Below are 21,034 nucleotides of genomic sequence, written 5' to 3' on the forward strand. Positions count from 1 at the left end.
TCGCCTCCGTCGCATCTGTTCTGATGACGCTACCTTCAAAAACAGCTCCTCTGACATGTCCTCCTTCTTCCTTAACCGAGGTTTTCCATCCACGGTCATTGACAGGACCCTCAACCGTGTCCGGCCCATATCCCGCGCATCCTCCCTCACGCCTTCTCCTCCTTCCCAGAAACATGATAGGGTCCCCCTTGTCCTCACTTATCACCCCACCAGCCTCCGCATTCAAAGGATCATCCTCCGCCATTTCCGCCAACTCCAGCATGATGCCACCACCAAACACATCTTCCCTTCACCCCCCCTGACGGCATTCCGTAGGGATCGTTCCCTCCGGGACACCCTGGTCCACTCCTCCATCACCCCCTATTCCTCAACCCCCACTTATGGCACCTCCCCATGCCCACGCAGAAGATGCAACACCTGCCCCTTCACTTCCTCTCTCCTCACCGTCCAAGGGCCCAAACACTCCTTTCAAGTGAAGCAGCATTTCACTTGCATTTCCCCTAACTTAGTCTACTGCATTCGTTGCTCCCAATGTGGTCTCCTCTACATTGGAGAGACCAAACGCAAACTGGGCGACCGCTTTGCAGAACACCTGCGGTCTGTCCACAAGAAAGACCCAAACCTCCCTGTCGCTTGCCATTTTAACACTCCACCCTGTTCTCTTGCCCACATGTCTGTCCTTGGCTTGCTGCATTGTTCCAGTGAAGCCCAGTGCAAACTGGAGGAACAGCACCTCATCTTCCGACTAGGCACTTTACAGCCTTCCGGGCTGAATATTGAATTCAACAACTTTAGATCTTAAACTCCCCATCCCCACCCCGTTTCTTCCCCCCCCCCCCCCCCCCCCCCCCCCCCGCTTTTTTTTCAATAATTTATATAGATTCTTCTTTCCCCACCTATTTCCATTATTTTTAAATCTAAAACTAAAACCTTGTTAGCCTTTCCACCCCACCCCCACTAGAGCTGTACTTTGAATATCCTGTCCTCCATTCTTAATTAGCACTTTTCTCAGACAAAACACCTCTTTGACCCTTTTGTCTGTGACATCTTTTGATTATCTGCTCATCTCCACAATCACCACACCCTCAATGTCGCTCCCCCCCCGGCCCCACCCACCTTAAACCAGTTTATATTTCTCCCTTCTTCTAACTATGCTTCAGTTCTGCCGAAGAGCCATGAAGGCTCGAAACGTTAACTGATTTCTTCTCCGCCGATGCTGCCAGACCTGCTGAGTTTTTCCAGGTAATTCTGTTTTTGTTAAGGATTTGCAGAAACGGATCCTATTCAACAAGTACAAAGTACTTTGCTACTTGTAAGGATGAGCGTAAAGAACGTCGAAAGGAAAGCAAAACTGCTGACCATGGCACCTTGGGGCAGGGGATTTGTTCTTGGAGGGGAAGAGGAGAAAGAGAACTGTAATGTAGAGGATTTAATAACTGAGGGAAAATAGCATCCTTTGTAAACAGATTTCAGAGCCCTAAATGGTGCGTTGCCTACCTGATCCCAGGGTGAGGGATATTTCAAACTGGCTTGAGAGGATACTGGATGGGGAGGGGGAGAATCCAGTTGTTGTGGTCCAAATTGGGACCAACAATGCAGGAAGAGTACCAGGAACTGGGAGCTAAATTAAAGAACAGAACCTTGAGAGTAAAATCCCTGGATTATTACCTAAACCTCATGCAAATTAGTTAAGCATATTAGAGAGGTGATCATATGGTTGAAGAAGTGGTGTGGGAAACTGGCACCAGTATTGGTACAGGAAGGAACTGTATCATAAGGACAGACTCCTCCTGAAGTGGGCTGGGAGCAGAGTCCTAATGGAAGGGTGGTCATAAAAACCTTAAACCAATAAATGGTGGGGAGTGCTCAGAAAAGGTCGTATTATTAATAGTTTAAAAGCAAAAGAAGTGGGAGATTAGAGTAACATTCTGAAATTGTGGTTTAGGCAAAACTAAAGGATGCAGATTGATTAAGCTATGAGAAAGAAATAAGAAACATGTTAGTAAAACATTAGCGTTGAAATTCAGATTGTGAAGCACACAGTGTGTGACTCAAACAAACATCCTTTATGCAAACATATGTAGTATAAGGAGCAAATTGAATGAATTACAGGCGTAAATTCAACTCGGATGCTATGACACAGTAGCCATTATTGAGATATGGCTGCAAGACCATCAGGACTAGGGACTAAATGCATTAGCTTACAAAATGCAGATAAAAGATAGGGACAATGGTATACAGAAAGAGGTAGCCTTGATGACTAAAGATGAGATCACTTCAGTGATAAACAGGCAATGGGTAGAATTTATGGATAGCATTAAGAAATTCAAAATGATTTAAGATCGTAATGAGAGCTCTGTATAGGCCCTCTGGAAGCAGCTGTGAATGGTAGATTGCATAAATGAAGAGATTAGACAAGCATGTAGCAAAGGCAGGGTGATTTTAATGGGGGATTTTGACTTTCATATTGCTTTGGACAAGCAAACTAGGTTTAGGTAGGGCTGACTGAAATGCCACGAGGTGGAGACTGTTCACAGTAAACTGGACAAGCCTGTTTGTGGGTAAAATGTGAGACGATCTGGGCGGGGTTCAATAAAATAATTTAATGTGATACAGAACCAGTTACACTTATCATATAAAACAACCATGGACAACTAAAGGGGTAAGTGATTACATAAAAAACCAAAAGAGAAAGCGTCAAGATAGTACAGATCCTGGCTAATGGGACAGGTGCAAAGATTGTCAAAACAGATGGTAATAACTACAGAAAGGAGTATGAAAAGAAACCTGCATGGGGAAACAAATGTTTAACTGGTAAAACAGTGTTTGCTCTGTACAGATTAATTGCATTTCTTTGTACAATGATTTGTCTGATAGTGGTGTTACTAGAGCTCAGGGTTATTAAACCACTTTTGTTGATTTTACTCATTGATGTGGAACCGAGGAGATTAAATTCAGAACCAACCTGTAATTTCTTTAACGATAAAATATTCAGTGAACATGATGTTGGGGGTGGGGAAGATCTCGCCGTCAAATTCCACTGTGCTCCCATTGCTTCTTTAGCAGAGCAATGTAAAAATAAAACAATAATCCATGGACAAACTCGTGGGAAAGGAATAATGCTTAAGGTCTTGAAACACCCAGTAACTGCACCCACAGTATTTTGGCTTTATTAATTCTTGATCCTACTCACTTTTCTAGAAAGGCTTGAAATTCTGTTAAGTGTAAGAAGATTGTGTCATTATAACAACCATTGCAAACTAAATTATCACACAGCAAGCAGTGCAACACAAAGTTGCAACACTCTTTATCAGATGGACTCCCCCGAGTATCCAAAATTGAACTGGCTGACTTTTCTCCTTTCTCTTGACAGCACCTGAAAGCTAAATGGTCAATTAAAGCAGGATATCTTGATTAGCTGAATTTATTTAATTAAGTTAATATACTGCTTAAATTGTATGGGTTCCCAAGTTACCTGATGTAGCAATAGGAATGCTGCAATCCACCCAGGTTTATCTTGTCGGCATAACATGCAATCCTGCATTTATTTTTTCTGCTGCCTGCTACTGTCAGGTTCAAATTCTTATTGTTCAAAGTTGTCTGACAGCATCTTACTAATATACTAAACCAATGGCTGCAGCGAGTACTATCTACAGGTTACACTGCAGCAACTTGCCAAGGCTTCTTCAGCACCTCTCAAACCTGCAACCTCCACCATGTAGAAGAACAAGGGTAACAGGCACATGGGAACACCACTACTTGTAAGTTACCCTCCAAGTATGTTGACTTGGACATATATCACCTTCATTATTGCTGGGTCAAAATTCTGGACTTCCTTACCTGACAGCTTTGTGGGACTACCTTTGCTATCCAAATGCAGGCAATACTCCTGCAAAATCAACTACGATGGACTGCACACTGTGTCTGAATAGTCGAAAAGCGTTTCCCCCGCTAGGCTGTATTTTCTCAACTGCCAAATGGCCAGCGTTCCAGGAGAGGACAAAGAAAATGCTTTAAAGACACTCTGAAACGCTCCTTGAAGCGCAGAAACATTGACGTTAATGACTGGGAGGAGCTTGCTACCAGTCTTTCAAAATGGCAACAATTTGTCCATTGGGCTGCATTGCGCTTTGAGTCCAAACATCTTGATGAGGTAGAGCAGAGGCAGAGAAGGAAGGTAAAGGAAGTAAATCTTGCACTCTGGACCCCATTACCTTGTGGAACATCCTGCCCATTATGCCCAAAGACCTGCAGGCTGAGAATTGGCCTGTTCAGTCACTTGAAGACCCATGGCAGAAACTCACAACCCGGAGTAGACATCATCCTCGAATTGAGGGGCTGAAGACAATGCAGCAGTTCAAGAACGCAGCTCACCACCATCTTAAGGACAATTAGGGATGGACAATAAAGGCCAGCCCTCCCAGTGGATTTGTTGCCAAGTGGTCTGCCTGATTTTGTTCTTATTCTTTTTTGTACTGGCTTGCTGGGCCATTTCAGAGAACCATTGCCAGTCAGTCACGTTGGTGTGGATATGGAGTCACATATAGGCCAGAACAGGTAAGGACCAGAGGTTTCCTTCCCTGAATCACATTAGTGAACCAGTTGGGTTTTATGACAGTGCGACAGCTTCATAGTCACTTTGCTGATGCTGGCTAAGAGGCCTGAAGTATTAGAGTATTGTACTCATTTAAGAATGAAATTTTTATTTGCTTATTTCATAATTGCTCCTTCTTTATCCTATTGTTTATGCTACGTTATATTTATACAGAAACTTGACAAGAGGAGTTACTCGGTTTCGAGAAATCTTGAGAGCTGTAGAAACAAGGACCACACAGAATTTGCGTATGGTGAGTGACCAGACTTGTTCCACGATGTCGGAAGGGTGCTTGCTGCTTTAGGCAAATGCCCACATCAGTAATATTTAAATTAACTGTTATGACCATCTGAAAACTGCCAAGGTAGCCATGTACAGATTGCTTCCTGTGGGTAGTCTAAGCAGCACTGATTAATAGCCAAATGCTAACCTTGGGCTATGTGGGCAGTGTTGCACAACTCAGGATAATTACACCACATTTATTGTTCAAGTTACTTTATCCCATCTCCAGTTTTCTTCCTCTTCTGAAGCTGCTGAGATGAAGTTCCAAAGTCATTAGCTGCCTCTGGAACCTTGCCCAGACTGTTCTTCATCTGTAACTTGTGTGTCAGCAGTCTCCACCATGGGTGATTTTATAGCTGAGCCAACTTACAATTTCCAGAATGGGTCACTGGTTACTGGCTGGCCCCCTACCTTCCATCCTCCACCAACTTGAGCTGATCCAAAATTCTGCTACCCGAACCTAATTTGCATCAAGTCCTGTTCATTCATTACCCCTGTACTCACTGACCTACATTGGCTCCCAGTCCAACAACACCTCGTTCTTAAATTCTCAGTTTTCCAATCCCCCTATAGCCTTGCTTTTACTGTTTCTGTAACCTCATTCAGCCCTACAACCCTCCAAGATATCTGCACGTCTCCAATTCTGGCCTCCTGCGCATTCCTCTTTTTAATCAACCCACCATTAGTGGGTGTGTTTTCGACTGCCTAAGCTCTGGAATTCTTCTCCTAAAGCTCTTTCTCACCTCCTTTAAGACGCTTCTTAAATCCTCCCTCTTTGAAGCTTTGGCCGCCTGTCCTGCGATTTCTTTATGTGGCTTGGTGTCAAATTTCATCTGACAGCACTCTGTGAAGCACCATGGGAGAGGAGCTTTTATTACGTTAAAGACACTATATAAATGCAAGTTGTTTTTTGTTTAACAGTGACCAAGACAAGAACCCAGGATCATTATTTTTATCCATCTCCAAAGCCCTGGTGCTGTACCAATTAATGTGTCTTGCTTTCTGGCCTTGTTGGTCATCAGCCAACTCGGCTCCCTCTGCATTTGAACACCTGGCATGTACAGGTCAATCCCGCCAATTGGTTTGTATGAGGAAATGGGTAGAAATTAAATTAGTTACAGGTTTATATAGAATTTACAACACAGTAAAATTTGTGCTCACGGTCATTTGGCTCAACTAGCCTAGTTGAATTAGCAGCAACACCAAAGCGAAGTGCTGCGGATGTTAGAAATCTGAAGTAGAAACTGAAAATGTGGGAAATACTCAGCAGATCAGACAACATCTGTGGAGAGAGAAACAGAGTTAATGTTTCAGGTCGATGACCTTTAGAATTATAGAATCATATAACAACGACAAACTTAATTTTATATTGAGTCTTTAACGTAATAAAAGGTTCCAAGGCACTTTGCAGGAATATTATAAAACAAAATATGATGCTGAGTCACGGCAGCTGAATTCACATAATAAATCTGGAATATGAAGCTAGTCGCTGTAATAGTGACCATAAAACTATAATTGATTGTCATAAAAACCTGTCTGTTTCACTGATATCCTTCAGTGAAGGAAATCTGCTGTCTTTACCAGACATGTAGCCTGGCCTACATGTGACTCCAGACCCACTGCAATGTGGTTGCCACTTTAACAGCCCTCCGAAATGGCCTAGCAAGCCACTCATTTCAAGGGCAATTAAGGATGGGCAACAAATGCTGGCCATGCCAGTGACACCCAGATCTCAAAAAAGAAAAAGAAAGCGGCCATTCAGCCCATTGTACTTTTGCTGGCTCTAAGAATTTGGATGGCTCTTTCAATGATACAATTATTCGAAACCATTTGTAGTCTTTTAAATGTATCGAGATACAGTTTCTAATGGTTTAGTTGTAAAAGTGCTTGGAGATTGCCATTCTACAAAAATACAAACAAGATCATATAGAAGTGATCAACACAGTTCTCCCCACCTCTGTGGTTAAATGCATTGGCTACAGCATTGGGTGAGGAAGTTTGCAGGATTGGTCCCTGCTCCATGTCATATTATCCAATCTTAGGCAGCAGTGTAGGTGTTGGTGCAATTCACCTTAATTTCCTTTCTTTTGGATTGCGTCTCTGCAATGTGCTTTGAGATTTTCATGTTATAGATGATAACCGTGCTAATTAAATGCAATTTGTTGTGTTGCGTAAAGAAAGAAAAAACATCAAGCAAGTTCCCTACTCCTGGTTCTTATCCTGTGACTCCATGTCTGTGGGCACAGCTGCCACTTAGTTTGCAGTCAGGCATGATGAATGATTACTTGACCAAGAAATCAGAAATCTGTTGGCACCTGCAGAACCAAATTGCAGGAATAAACAATGCCTTCGGAGAAAGTGGGATGGATGGAGGGAGCGAGAGAATGAAAAAATTGCAAATCTGGGAATGATTTTGAAATTCCCAACTGAATCAGCCAGGAGTAGGCGGTAATGAGTGATAGTTGCAAAGATCTGAATGTGGCATTCATAGTGCCGTCTGAGAGGGCATAAAGCCAAAATGGATTCCTTCTTCCACTCAATAATTGAAGACAACCCCAGAACACAAGCCAAATGGCCATTGACAAAAAGAGTACACCACTTGAGCCTGTAGTGATGCCCAATGCCTCACTTTGACCTCTTCTATTCCATCATTGTCAGTAGGGTAGATGAGGAGAAGATTTTTAAGCAGTTGATGTTTTCACCCTGTTGAAATAAAAGAAAATGAAAGACTGAAGGGTGATTAGAGTAATGATTGCACAGCACCATTCTTACCTTAAACATTCACTCCCTTCTCCACTGACGCAGTGGCAGCAGAGTGTACCATCCACAAGATGGACTGCAGCAACTCACCAAGACTCCTTCAATAGTACCTTCCAAAACTGTGACCTCTACCACCTAGAAGGAGAAGAGCAGCGGATGCATGGGAATGCCACCATCTGCAAGTTTCCCTCCAAGCCACACACTATCATGACTCTGAAATATATTGCTGTTCCTTCACTGTTGCTGGGTCAAAATCCTGCAACTCCTTCCCTAACAGCACTGTGGGAGTGCCTACAATCTCACACTGCAGCAGTCAAGACGGTAGTGACAACCACCTTCTCAAGGACAATTAGGGATGGGCAATAAATGCTGACCTTGCAGTGGCACTCAAGTCCCTTGAACATATAAAAAAACTTCCCCACCCCTATCTTAATATTGCTTATAGTCTAGTGAAAATACGTATGCTGTCAAGCTGCTGTAAGATCTCCAAGTATGAAACTCTTTTGAGTTATCAACAGTCACAGATTGCAACTCTTTCGAGTACAATCACAGTTCTTGGTTTCCAGGAGTGGGACATGAACCCACAGCCCTCTGATTCAAAGGCGAGGGTGCTATGAACTGAGCCACAGCTGACACCTCAACCTGTACCAAATCAAAATAAATAACAATTAGTTGCAGTGAGAAATCATTTAATCCTGTCCTTTTTGGAAGCCTCTTGCTTTTTTATTGTAAAGTATTATTACCTCAGTAGTCCCGTGTATATCATATGCAGCACTTAGTTACAATGAATTTAAGGTTGTGTTGAAAACCCAAGGACAAGGAAAGTCCTTTTTCTCACCATAGCTCACCCCTCTACTGGCCAGGTTTTCCCAGCCTAGCATCTAATTGTGTTTGAACAGGATCTAACATCAACATCTCTACTCTCCTACCTGGAAAGTTATTCCATTACCCCATTTTATAGGAAGACATTCTTTCTGCTTTCTCTTCTAAATTCATTTTTCATATGTTTATATTTAGATAATATTTGGTCCTAATATTTTACTTTAAAATAATACTCAGGATTTACCTTCTCTAATCCAATTTAATATTTTATATGCTTCACAAGGTTCTTTCTCTCTGCCCACCCACCCTAACTTCTTCTCTCTAGACTTTAGAGGTTGAGTTTTTTAAACTCCTCATTAGAATACTTTTTGTCCTTTGTACCCTCTCCATTGCTCTTTCTGGTGAATTCCTTGTGATTGACAAGATAAGCAATCTCATAGCCGAGTGGTGAGATACTTTTTGCATTTTGCTGGCCCGCTAACAGCATCATGTGCCTACAAGTAAGGTCACTTTGCAAATCGTAACCTCCACTGCTAGAAGGCAAAGGTGCACGGGAACACTATGTTCCTTTCCAAGTAACATAATCATCCCAACTTAGGCATGTGTTCCCCATGCCTTCATCGTTGCTAGGTCAGAATCCTGGAACTCCCTACCTAACAGTGTTGTGGAAGTACCTTCGCCATACAAACTGCAGTGGTTCAAGAACGCAGTTTACCAGCTTCTCGAAACAACTAGGGGTAGGCCTCATGTCGCCCATATACTGAGAAGGTATAGCTCATGTCAGAAGCAAAATAAATCTCATTTTATTCTCCAGTAGTATCTCTTTACATCAGTTGTAGAAGAGCAGCTCCCAGCTGCACCTGTCTTCTCCATATTAACCACCCCTTGGGTGTCTCAGAAAGAGATTGCCAAATTAAAGGCATGTGCCTTGAACCTGCAGCCCCCTGGATACTAGGCTTGCACTGGATAAACTCATTTCATGTAGGATCCTTATATCACTTACAGTTTTCATAAATAACCTGATGTTAGACGTTTTGGCAGAGCTACCATCTGTGATATGACCTGTGAGAGAACTGAAAGTTGAGTCATTTTCACTGGCATAAAATCTGTTTCCATCAGAAGATTTGCGGTTAAATATAGACAGTGTGGGTGTCACACAGACTCTATAGTTTCCTTCTTAATTATCAGGACTTTTTGTCTTTCCACCAAACCGTTTCCAAATCTTTCCCTTATGGATAATTCTTTATACTCTGATTTTCTCCTTTGACCATCTGTTTAATTACCCTGCAATCATGAGCTGTTTTTTTCCATTTATTGAACTGCAAGTGTTCCTGGCCTCCCAAAACCTTTTCTTCTCTTGCACATCATTTCAATCAAATTAGGAGTCCTGTTATAACGGTTTTACATTTCCACATTTGCAGCTACAAATTATGCTTTAAGAATAAATATTGATAACTTTATCTGGGCGAGTAATATCATTCTTAGCCCCCCTACCCCCAACCCCAGCATCACCTCCAATTTCTTCCAAAGTTTTGACTTTTAAAACCGTTTTTATACCTGTGAAACTTTTCAAAAATGCAGAGATTTGCTATCGCAGAGGACCACAGTTGAGAACAGCTAAGAAAGGAAAGCAGTCGAGAAATGACTGAGTACTCCTCAGCAAGGTCTTGAGTCCCTTTAGTGCCTTACTCTGGCCTGGCCACTGGCCGAACAAGTTACATTAGAAAGAAAAGAAAGAGCAAACTTGCATTTATATCACACCTTTCAAAATCTCAGGACATCCAAGAGCACCTTGCAGCTAATGAAGTACTTTGAAGTGTAATCATGGTTGGAAAGTAGGAAACATAGCTTCCCAATTTTTGCACAGCATGCTCCTGCAAACAACAATGAGATAATGACCAGGCAACTTTTTTAAGATTATTGAGTAATAAACATTGTCCGCAACACCAGGAATAACTCCCTTGTTCTTTAATTTAGTGCCATAGGATCTTTTATGTCTACCTAAGAGGGAATACGGGGACTAGGTTTAATGGCTCAGCCAAAAGACAGCATCTCTGACAGTGCTGCTCTCCTTCAGCACCACGCTAGTTGAGACTCTGAACCCACGACCTTCTAACTCGAGAGGAAAGATACTTTTTTCTGGTGGAGTTAGTTGAGGGATACTTGTTGATCAGGACCTCGAGAGAACTCCTAACTCTTCCTTAAATAGTGCCATGGGATGAGAGGAATGTCCAGTTGAGTAATAAAAACAAAAATACCTGGAAAAACTCAGCAGGTCTGGCAGCATCTGCGGAGAGGAGCACAGTTAACGTTTCGAGTCCGAATGACCCTTCAACAGAACTAAATAAAAATAGAAGAGAGGTGAAATGTAAGCTGGTTTAAGGGGGGGTGGGACAGGTAGAGCTGGATAGAGGGCCAGTGATAGGTGGAGATAACCAAAAGATGTCACAGACAAAAGGACAAAGAGGTGTTGAAGGTGGTGATATTATCTAAGGAATGTGCTAATTAAGGGTAGAAAGCAGGATGAGCAAGGTACAGATAGCCGTAGTGGGGGTGGGGTGGGGTGAAGGAATCAAAAAAGGCTAAAAGGTAGAGATAAAACAATGGATGGAAATACATTTAAAAATAATGGAAGTAGGTGGGAAAAGAAAAATCTATATAAATTATTGGAAAAAAAGTGGGGGGGGAATCGGAAAGGGGGTGGTGATGGAGGAGAGAGTTCATGATCTAAAATTGTTGAACTCAATATTCAGTCCAGAAGGCTGTAAAGTGCCTAGTCGGAAGATGGGGTGCTGTTCCTCCAGTTTGTGTTGAGCTTCACTGGAACAATGCAGCAAGCCAAGGACGGACATGTGGGCATGAGAGCAGGGTGGAGTGTTGAAATGGCAAGCGACAGGGAGGTCTGGGTAATGCTTGCGGACAGACCGAAGGTGTTCTGCAAAGCGGTCACCCAGTCTGCGTTTGGTTTCTCCAGTGTAGAGGAAACCGCATTGGGAGCAATGAATGCAGTAGACTAAATTGAGGGAAGTGCAAGTGAAATGCTGCTTCACTTGAAAGGAGTGTTTGGGCCCTTGGATGGTGAGGAGAGGGGAAGTAAAGGGGCAGGTGTTGCACCTTCTGCGGTTGCATGGGAAGGTGCCGTGGGAGGGGTTTGAGGTGTAGAGGGTGATGGAGGAGTAGACCAGGGTGTTCCGGAGGGAACGATCCCTGTGGAATGCCGCTGGGGGGGAGGGGGGGGTGAAGGGAAGATGTGTTTGGTGGTGGCATCATACTGGAGTTGACGGAAATGGCGGAGGATGATCCTTTGAACGCAGAGGCTGGTGGGGTGATAAGTGAGGACAAGGCGGACCGTATCATGTTTCTGGGAGGGAGAAGAAGGTGTGAGGGCGGATGCGCGGGAGATGGGCCGGACACGGTTGAGGGCCCTGTCAACCACCGTGGGTGGAAAACCTCGGTTAACGCCTCCGTCGCATCTGTTCTGATGATGCCACTTTCAAAACCAGTTCCTCTGACATGTCCTCCTTCTTCCTTAACCGAGATCTTCCACCAGGTGCAACACCTGCCCCTTTACTTCCCCTCTCCTCACCGTCCAAGGGCCCAAACACTCCTTTCAAGTGAAGCAGCATTTCACTTGCACTTCCCTCAATTTAGTCTACTGCATTCGTTGCTCCCAATGCGGTTTCCTCCACATTGGAGAGACCAAACGGAGACTGGTGACCGCTTTGCAGAACGCCTTCGGTCTGTCCGCAAGCATTACCCAGACCTCCCTGTTGCTTGCCATTTCAACACTCCACCCTGCTCTCATGCCCACATGTCCGTCCTTGGCTTGCTGCATTGTTCCAGTGAAGCTCAACGCAAACTGGAGGAACAGCACCTCATCTTCTGACTAGGCACTTGACAGCCTTCCAGACTGAATATTGAGTTCAACAATTTAGATTATGAACTCTCTCCTCCATCCCCACCCCCTTTCCGATTCCCCCCTTTTTTTCCAATAATTTATATAGATTTTTCTTTTCCCACCTATTTCCATTATTTTTAAATGTATTTCCATCCATTGTTTTATCTCTACCTTTTAGCCTTTTTTGATTCCTTCACCCCACCCCACCCCCACTAGGGCTATCTGTACCTTGCTTGTCCTGCTTTCTACCCTTAATTAGCACATTCCTTAGATAATATCGCCACCTTCAACACCTCTTTGTCCTTTTGTCTGTGACATCTTTTGGTTATCTCCACCTATCACTGGCCTTCTATCCAGCTCTACTTGCACCCCCCCCCCCCCCTTTAAACCAGCTTATATTTCACCTCTCTTCTATTTTTATTTAGTTCTGTTGAAGGGTCATTCAGACTCGAAACGTTAACTGTGCTCCTCTCCGCAGATGCTGCCAGACCTGCTGAGTTTTTCCAGGTATTTTTGTTTTTGTTTTGGATTTCCAGCATCCGCAGTTTTTTGCTTTTATCCAGTTGAGTAATGTTGGTTGAGGAATAAATGTTGCCCCAGGGCACCAGAGAGAATTCTGCTCTACTTCAAAACAGTGCGATAAGATATCTTATGTCGACCTAAAAGGGCAGGCAGGGCCACAGGTTAATCTCCCTTCTGAAGGATGGCACCTCCAACAGTGCAGCACTTCTTCAGTGCTGTGCTGGAGTGTCAGCCTGGCTATTGTCCTCAAGTCCCCGGACCTCAGTTTGAGACTGAGCTTTAGGAAAGGTATAAGGGAGAAAATTGGAGCAGGAATATGTAAGAGAAAGATTTTAAAAATGCAGAAGTCAGAAGTAATTTAAAAGTGTTTGCCACTGAAATTCTTATTTTTATTGGTAGTAAAACTGATGATATTAAAAGTACACCTTTTTCTCTTTGTCCATGACCATGTTTCTCACACGTTCGTTTACCTTGCAGACAATTGCCAGGCAACTAGCAGAAATACTCTTACGAGGAATGTGTGAACAGAGCTACTGGAATCCACTGGAAGATCCTCCACAGCATTCACTGTTGGATGACGTTCTACATGCAGGCTCCAATACCAAGAACTATGCACTCAGCAGGAGGCCAAAAGTGTACACTGGAGATAGGTAAGTCGTAGAGACATTAGAACAGGAATAGCCCATTCATTCTCTCAAGCCTATTCTTCCATCCAAATAAACCATGGCCTATAGTAGCCTTGCCTAATGAAATAAAATCTATCAATCACAAGTTTTGAAATTTTCAGTTAACTCACATCCTCAACAGCATATTGGGGAGAGAGTTCCAGATTTCCAGCAGCCTTTGTTTACAGCAGTGCTTCATAATATTACCCTTGAACAACCAAGTTTTATTTTTAAGATTATGCCTCCATGTATTAGACTCTCCACACCAGAAGAAATGCATTCTCTCCATCTTGCCTATCAATTTCTTTAGTCATCTTAAAGACCTTAATTCGATTACCCCTTAATCTTCTATGTTCTATGGAATACAAGCCTCATTTATACAACCTGTCCTCATAATTTAAGCCTTTTAGCTTCAGTATCATTCTTGTGATTTTTATAACGTCATTGTAGGTCCGTTGTAATGTGACAAATGCTGGGTCACTCAGCTGGTACCTCTATAATGTTTGCGCCATGTCAAATATCAGTATGCTTTTCTTTCTCGTCCATTCTGAAGACGTGGGATGATGCTGAGATAGGATTTCAAAGGCACTGGCAGGTCTTTGCTACCTCAGCCAAGTGAACATCCTTCACTGTGAACCTGGATGGTGAGTGCCTTTAGCCCATGGAGAGCGTAACAGTTGAGCCTTATCCTGCTGTCGTCTGACATCTACACACCCATACAACACAGGTTATTGGATAACTGTCAAGATGGGGAATTCTGGTTATTTCCCCCTGCTTCCCCATTTAGTGCTGGGATGTTGAGGCCATTAATAATCCTTTCCCCATGACTCAGCTGAGACGAACTGACTGTATTGACTCAGCACTTAAAAGGGTGGTGACTTTACTCAATGCCAGAAATTCACAATGGCTTCCTGAAACATACAGAACTGTTGGGGGCTAATTTCTAGTTTTCTCTCTCTTGATTTCATTGGTCTTTGTTCATATAAATTACAGTAATCGTCATTAAGCTACAGAATGGACAATTTCAGGTGCCTTGGAAAGTTTTTAGGTGCTGAAGCTTCTGAATGTTTGGCCCCAGATGGTTTAACTAATGAAAGTGTCCTTAATGTCAGCAACAGTGATAATTGTGATCCTTAAGAGCTGCAGAAATGCGTCTGATAGTTTGCACAGAAAATGATTGTGGTTTTATGATGATAAATTACATCGTTCGTATTGATCGCACAGCTGGGACAGCAGCTCAGTTATACAGATTTTCAATGATGAACACATATTTCCCAAGGTGCATGCTACCTAATCCTCTTAAACCACCAGCAGCAACTGAGAGCATGTCAATTTATTTTGAGGCTTACTTTTATTCTTTTAAAACGGGATGCCATGTCAGCTTCCCAATTTGGTTTACCTGGCTGTTGCAGAAAGCAGTCAACAGTTCTAAAAGGAACCCCTGCTAGGATCTTTGTCTAAAAGAAACTGCTTTTGTAAGCTATTGAACCCAAACTCAAATCCACAGCTTAGTTTTCTTAAATTCTCTTATAGTAGATGCTTTTGGAGATAACAGTAGAATGATGCTGAAGAGGCTGGGGTTTTCCTTTGAGTGGAGAGGATTAAGGAAAGATTTAATAGAGGTGTTCAAAACCATCAGCGGTTTTGATAGAGTGAATAAGGAGAAGTAATTCCCAGTAATCAGAGGGGACAGATTTCAGATGATTGACAGAAGAACCAGAGGCTGGATGCAGCAAGCTATGATGATCTGGAATGCCTCGCCTGCAAGGGTTGTGGAAACAGATTAAATAGTAACTTTTAAAAGGAAATTGATACATACTTGAAATGAAAAATTTACAGAACAATGGGGAAAGAGCAAGGGAATGGAACTAGTTGCATAGCTTGTAGCAGAGCTTGCACAATGGGCTGAATGGGCTTCTTTTGTACCACATTGTATCAGGAAAGATTGAACAGGTTAAGGCTCTTTTTGCTAGAAAAGAAAAGGCTTAGGGGTGATCTGATAGAGGTGTTCAAAATTATGAAGGGTTTTGATTGGTTAAACAGTAGAGAAGATGTTTCAACTTGTAAAGGGATTTCAAAACAAGTGGCCATAAATACAACAAAGTCACTAATAAATCCAGTAAAGAATTCTACAGAAACTTGTTTCCTAGAGACTGATTAGAATGTAGAAATTGAAGCCACGTTCAGTATTTGAGGTGAATATCATAAATGCATTTAAGCGGAAGCTAGATAAACACATGTAGGAGGAGGAATAGAAGGATATCCTGGTGAGGTTACATGACTAAGGGAGGGAGGAGGCTCATGTGAAGAATAACCACTGGCATAGATCCATTGATCTGAATGAATTGTGTTGTAAATTCTATATTTTAAAAAATGTGCATTCAGTTCTATCGATGGCTCAGTTGTTAATGGTAATGTGCTAATTGGAAACTGGGCCCGAATGGTATCCATCCCAGAACAATGGAAGAAGCAGGGGAAGAAATTGTGGTAGCACTGACCATTAATTCCCAGAAATCTTTAGAAACAGGAATGGAAGCAAATATTGAAGAGTGGCACCCTATTCAAGAAGAGGATCAACCAGGAAGTTATAGACCAGGTAATCTTGCCTTGCTAGTGAGTAAACTGCTCTGGCCCCTATTGAGATTTAATGAAAACTTAGGCATAGACTAATCAGGGACTATCAGAATGGAATGGATTGGATTGGTAAAGAGCAGGTCCTTTTTGATGAATTTCATTGTGTACTTTGAGAAATTCACAAAGTGGATGTTGCTCTAAAAAGAGATTTTTTGTCAAAGCACTGTCTTACACTCATCAGGACAATTTGCAAGAAAATACTGATGTCAGGGAAACAACGTAGTTATACTGTATAAGGAGAGAGTGCTGATTGGTTGACAAGTGGACTCTGATTGGTAGAGGCTTTGCCATGGAGAACAGCCCTGGGAAATGAATCAACGAATTTGTTCGAACCAGGGCTATGTCTTGACCAATCAGTCAAGTTGCCTGATTTAAATTTTAAACAATGCTTGGCAATCACCTGTCTGTCACCATCAACTGATGCATTCTCCATGGCAATGTCTCTACCAATCAGAGTCCACTTGTCAACCAATCAGCACACTCTCCTCATACCGTATAAATATGTTGTTGCCCCTGACATCAGTATTTTCTTGTAAATTGTCCTGATGAGTGAAAGACAAAAAGCCTTGACAAAAAACCTCTTTTTTCAGCAATAGTCAAGTTCTGTACGACCAAACGACTATTTATAAAATGGATGTTATGTTTGTAATTTTAGACGGTATAAGTTGCCACTTGAGCGACTTGTTACAAAAATTACAGTGCATGGTATTAAAAGAAATGCAGATGAATGGTTAGAGAAATGTCTATAAAACAGAAAGTAACCAGTTAGGGTAAATGGATTTTTTTTGGATTGTTAGAATGTTGGTAACTCTGATCCAGGGATCTGTGCTAGAACTTTTTTGTTTTTCATTTGAAATGATTTGGATTTAGGAACAAGTGCAATGATATTGAAGTTTACTAATCATACTATTAGAATGCAAGGCAAACTGTGAGGGAGATGAGAGGACATGAACAGGTTAGTAGAGTGGGCGGGCAGGTAGTGGATACAGTTCAATACAACTATAACTGCAGTTAGCATTAATGTAATGCCTTCAACATAGAAAGGTATTCAGGATTCTTTCAAACAGGAGTTGGGAAAGCAGCTGTAGGAGGGGTGACCAATTTAGTCAGAGGAGTGGGTTCTCAGAAAGGCCTAAGGCCTTAAAAAAGCAGACTGAGGTGAAGACTTGAGATTTAGTAGGGAGTGCATTCCAGAGAATGGAGCCTTGACGACTAATGGCACAGTCATTAATGTGAGCGCAAAGGGAGTGGGGTTGTGCAAGAAGCCCGTTTCAGAGCAATAGTTGTTGTACTGGAGGAGGTCCCAAAGATACAGGGTGAATGGTTTATAAAAGGAGCAAGAATTTTACACTTGGGCTGTTGGAAGAACTGCATATCAGTGAAGTGGAGTGAATATGGGCTTATTTGGATAGTAGTAGAATCTGATCACAGAGTTTTGAGAAAACTGAAGTTTCTGTTCTGAAGAGTACAAAAAGGGAGACCAGAAAGGAGATCATTAAGTAATGAAATCATAGAATAGCACAGCACAATGGTCCTTCGAGCCTGCGGCTGCTCATTCAAGGAGCAATCCAGTTAGTCCTGCTCTTCCCCATATCTCTGCAATTTTTTCCTCTTCAAATATTTATCCAATTTCCTTTTGACAGCTGCTGAAATCTGTATTTACCACCCTGTCAGTCAGTGCATTCCAAATCCTAACCACTCATAGCATTAAAAAAAAAAATCCTCATGTTGTCTCAATTCTTTTGCCAATTATCTTAAACCTGAGCCCTTAGGTTATCAATCCTTTGGCTATTGAAACCATTTTTTCCTTAATTACTCTATCTAAACCCTTCATGGTTTTAAACACCTCTATCAAATCTCCTCTTAGCCTTCCTGGCTCTAAGGAAAACAACCCCAGCCCCTCCAGTCTATCCATGAAACTGTAAACCATCAACCCTGGAACCATTCCAGTAAATACCTTATTTACCCTCTCTGAAGCCTTCATTGCCTTCCTAAATTGAGTCCTGAGGTGATAAGGCATGTGTAATGGTTTCAGTAGCAGACATATTGAGGTAGGGGAGAAAATAGGTGATGTTACAGAGGAAGAGGTAAATAAGCTTTCCTATTAGAGAGAATCTGGGGACAGAATTTCAGCCTTGGGTTGAACAAAATGCGGAGGTTGCAAACAGTCTATTTTGAACCTACACTGTGGCCGGGATGTGGGAACCAGAGTAGTAAGTGGTGAAGGAGTTGAGTTTGTGTCAGGCTGAAGAACAAGGCTTTGACCTGAATGGACTGCTACGTGGGAGCAGAATTGACTCAACTATGACGTATTTCAAACAGCATTCACCACCCAGTGTCACAGACAGAAAATGTCCGCTAGTTGTCAATAGCAGTGGGATCATACCCAGCTCAAGACATAACCTTCTGGAGATGACGGGAGAAATGAAAGAATGGTGAATCTGACCATGTGGAGCATTAAGACCAACATAGACGAGTTGGGCCTTAAGATCTATTTCTAAGTTTTGAATTCTGTATCATTCCAGAGCGCAAATTTTGACCTAAACAAAAGAGCTTTTAATCATAGAATGAGGCCATTGAGCCTGCCATCTCTGTGCCGGCTCTGTGCAAGAGCAACCGTGCTAGTCTTTTTTCTTTTATCTATCAAACCTCTAATTATGATCCATCCAAAATAGAACTTTTGAGTAATAAAATCTGTCAGATTTCTGTTTCCTAATATTACAATTTTGGAAAGTTGGTGTTAGCTCTGACTGCAGCTTATTGGTGCGGAAAGGCTTGGTACGCAGCTGTTATGATAAATTTATTGATGTTTCCTCTCTGGAGTGCATCAGAGATATAAAACAGAAGCTTTGTAGATTTTGATTAACTAGTACAGGCTTGGGAGAAGAGGGATATGGTTAAATCTAATTTGTTATGTGGTAACTGGGAATCAGGATTGGAACATACGAAAAGGTGTAGGTTACCCAGCCCCTTGAACCATTCAATTAAGTCACAACTTGTCTGTATCTTAACTCCTTTGTTCCATATCACTTAATACCCTTACATCATAAAAATCATCAATATCAGTTTTGAACTTTTCAAATGACCCCTAGCCTGAACACTGTTTGGGGAGGGGAGATGGTGGAGGAAGATCTCCAGATTTCCACTATTTGTGTGAAGAAGTGCTTCCTGATATCACCTCTGAATGGCCTATCTTTAATTTTAAAGTTCCCCAACTACGATCCTCCCTTAAGGGAATACAAGCCTAATTTCTGCAAACGACTAAGGGAAGTTCTTCCTTCCCTTCTGGTGCTGAACAATATTAAATGGCAAGAGACACTGATGCACATTTTCATGGCACTGACGCTGACCTAGAATTGTCACCCTTCACTAGCTTGAAGCTTATGCTTTCTGGGTTTATCCAGAGCCAAAGCTTTGTGTTCTTGTCTGCGCAGCAGTTGAAGTCACATTGGAAAATTTTGTTTCCGCTTCTGAAGTACCTTCTGCTGTCCCAAAAGTAAAGGTAAGTCCTGAGGCAGTCAGTCCAACCTCACTGATAGGAAAACCAAACTTTCTTTACTAAAGAGTGGTCAGAATATGAAACTCCCCTACCACATGGAGTAGTTGAGGTGAAAAGTATAGAGACATTTAAGGGAAAGCTAGATAAATACATGAAGGAGAAGGTAATAGACAATCCTCATAACATTTAAGAAGTATTTGGATGAGCATTTGCGATGCCATGGCGTACAAGACTATGGGCCTAGTGCTGGAAAATGGGATTAGAATAGTTAGGTACTTGTTTGACCGGCGCAGACTTGATGGGCCGAAGGGCCTTTTCCCGTGCTGTAGACCTCTATGACTCTATGAGACAGATATTTTGAATAAGATCAGAGGAGACTTACATGGAACATAAGCATTGACCATTGCAACAGTTAGGGGGAAGTGTGGCTTAGTGGTATTGTTACTGGACTAATATTCCAGAGACCCAGGTTAATGCTCTGAGGACTTGGGTTCAAATCCCATGATGGCAGATCGTGAAATTTTTAAAAAGTGTGATGATTCATTGATGCCCTTTAGGGAAGGAAACCTGTCGCCCTTATCTGGTCTGGCTTACATGTGACACCAGACCGACAGCAATGTGGTTGACTCTTAAAATGCTCTCTGAACAAGGGCAATTAGGGATGGGCAATAAATGCTGGCCTAGCCAGCGATGCCCACATCCCATGAACAAATAAAAAGAAATGGCCCATTGCAGTTCTATATAGCCATTTCCATCCTCTTTAATTCATAGGCACATGGCATATGCAGGATGGGAATGCAATTGACAGGTACAGAGCTGATGTTTACCTTCTGATGCAGTATGTAACAATGTGATGACTTAGAGGGAAAATTCTTGCAGATCAGGAAGTTGCAAGGTTTAGTTATTGCACTGTTCTGGGTTAGCTGATCTCAAAGCCAGGATGATAAAGTCTTGTGAGAAGGTGGGAGGAGAAAATTCAGCAAGTGTACCTGCTGCTGATAAAGATCCACTGGATCCCTGGTGGAATATTTGCATATAGATAGGAGAGGCTGTGATTTTAGGCTATAATCCTATCGCCAGCCAGCACTTGCTGCCCAGTCTCAGAAATGAAGACCAATGAGGTGAGTTATCCATGAAATGCTTCAATACTTCAGAGTGGGAGTTCTATTTTAAACAAAAAGCAGATGTTGAACCTATGGATGACTTTAATGGAATAATTTCAAGGCGATATTGAAGAAAACTGTTTTACTGTCAATAGATTTTTCTTCAGCTGCCATCTTGTTGTATTCTTCCTGCACCCACATTTGCTTTTCCAGGGATGACTAAAGCTTTCCCTCAACTGGGGAATATTGAACCTG

General features: G+C 42.3%; 1 protein-coding gene across 1 annotated transcript in view; it reads left to right on the plus strand.

Moving 5' to 3' along the window:
- ttc7b (tetratricopeptide repeat domain 7B) overlaps positions 1–21,034 on the plus strand; it is a 253,419-nt gene that overhangs the window by 46,261 nt on the left and 186,124 nt on the right. Inside the window, exons 3-4 of the mRNA XM_078562037.1 lie at positions 4,769–4,847; positions 13,356–13,528. Coding sequence (XP_078418163.1) covers positions 4,845–4,847; positions 13,356–13,528 — 176 coding nt within the window. The 5' untranslated portion in view covers positions 4,769–4,844. The remainder of the gene's footprint in view (positions 1–4,768; positions 4,848–13,355; positions 13,529–21,034) is intronic.

This window comes from Cetorhinus maximus, chromosome 18, assembly GCF_964194155.1.
Source record: "Cetorhinus maximus chromosome 18, sCetMax3.hap1.1, whole genome shotgun sequence".
NCBI lineage: Eukaryota > Metazoa > Chordata > Chondrichthyes > Lamniformes > Cetorhinidae > Cetorhinus > Cetorhinus maximus.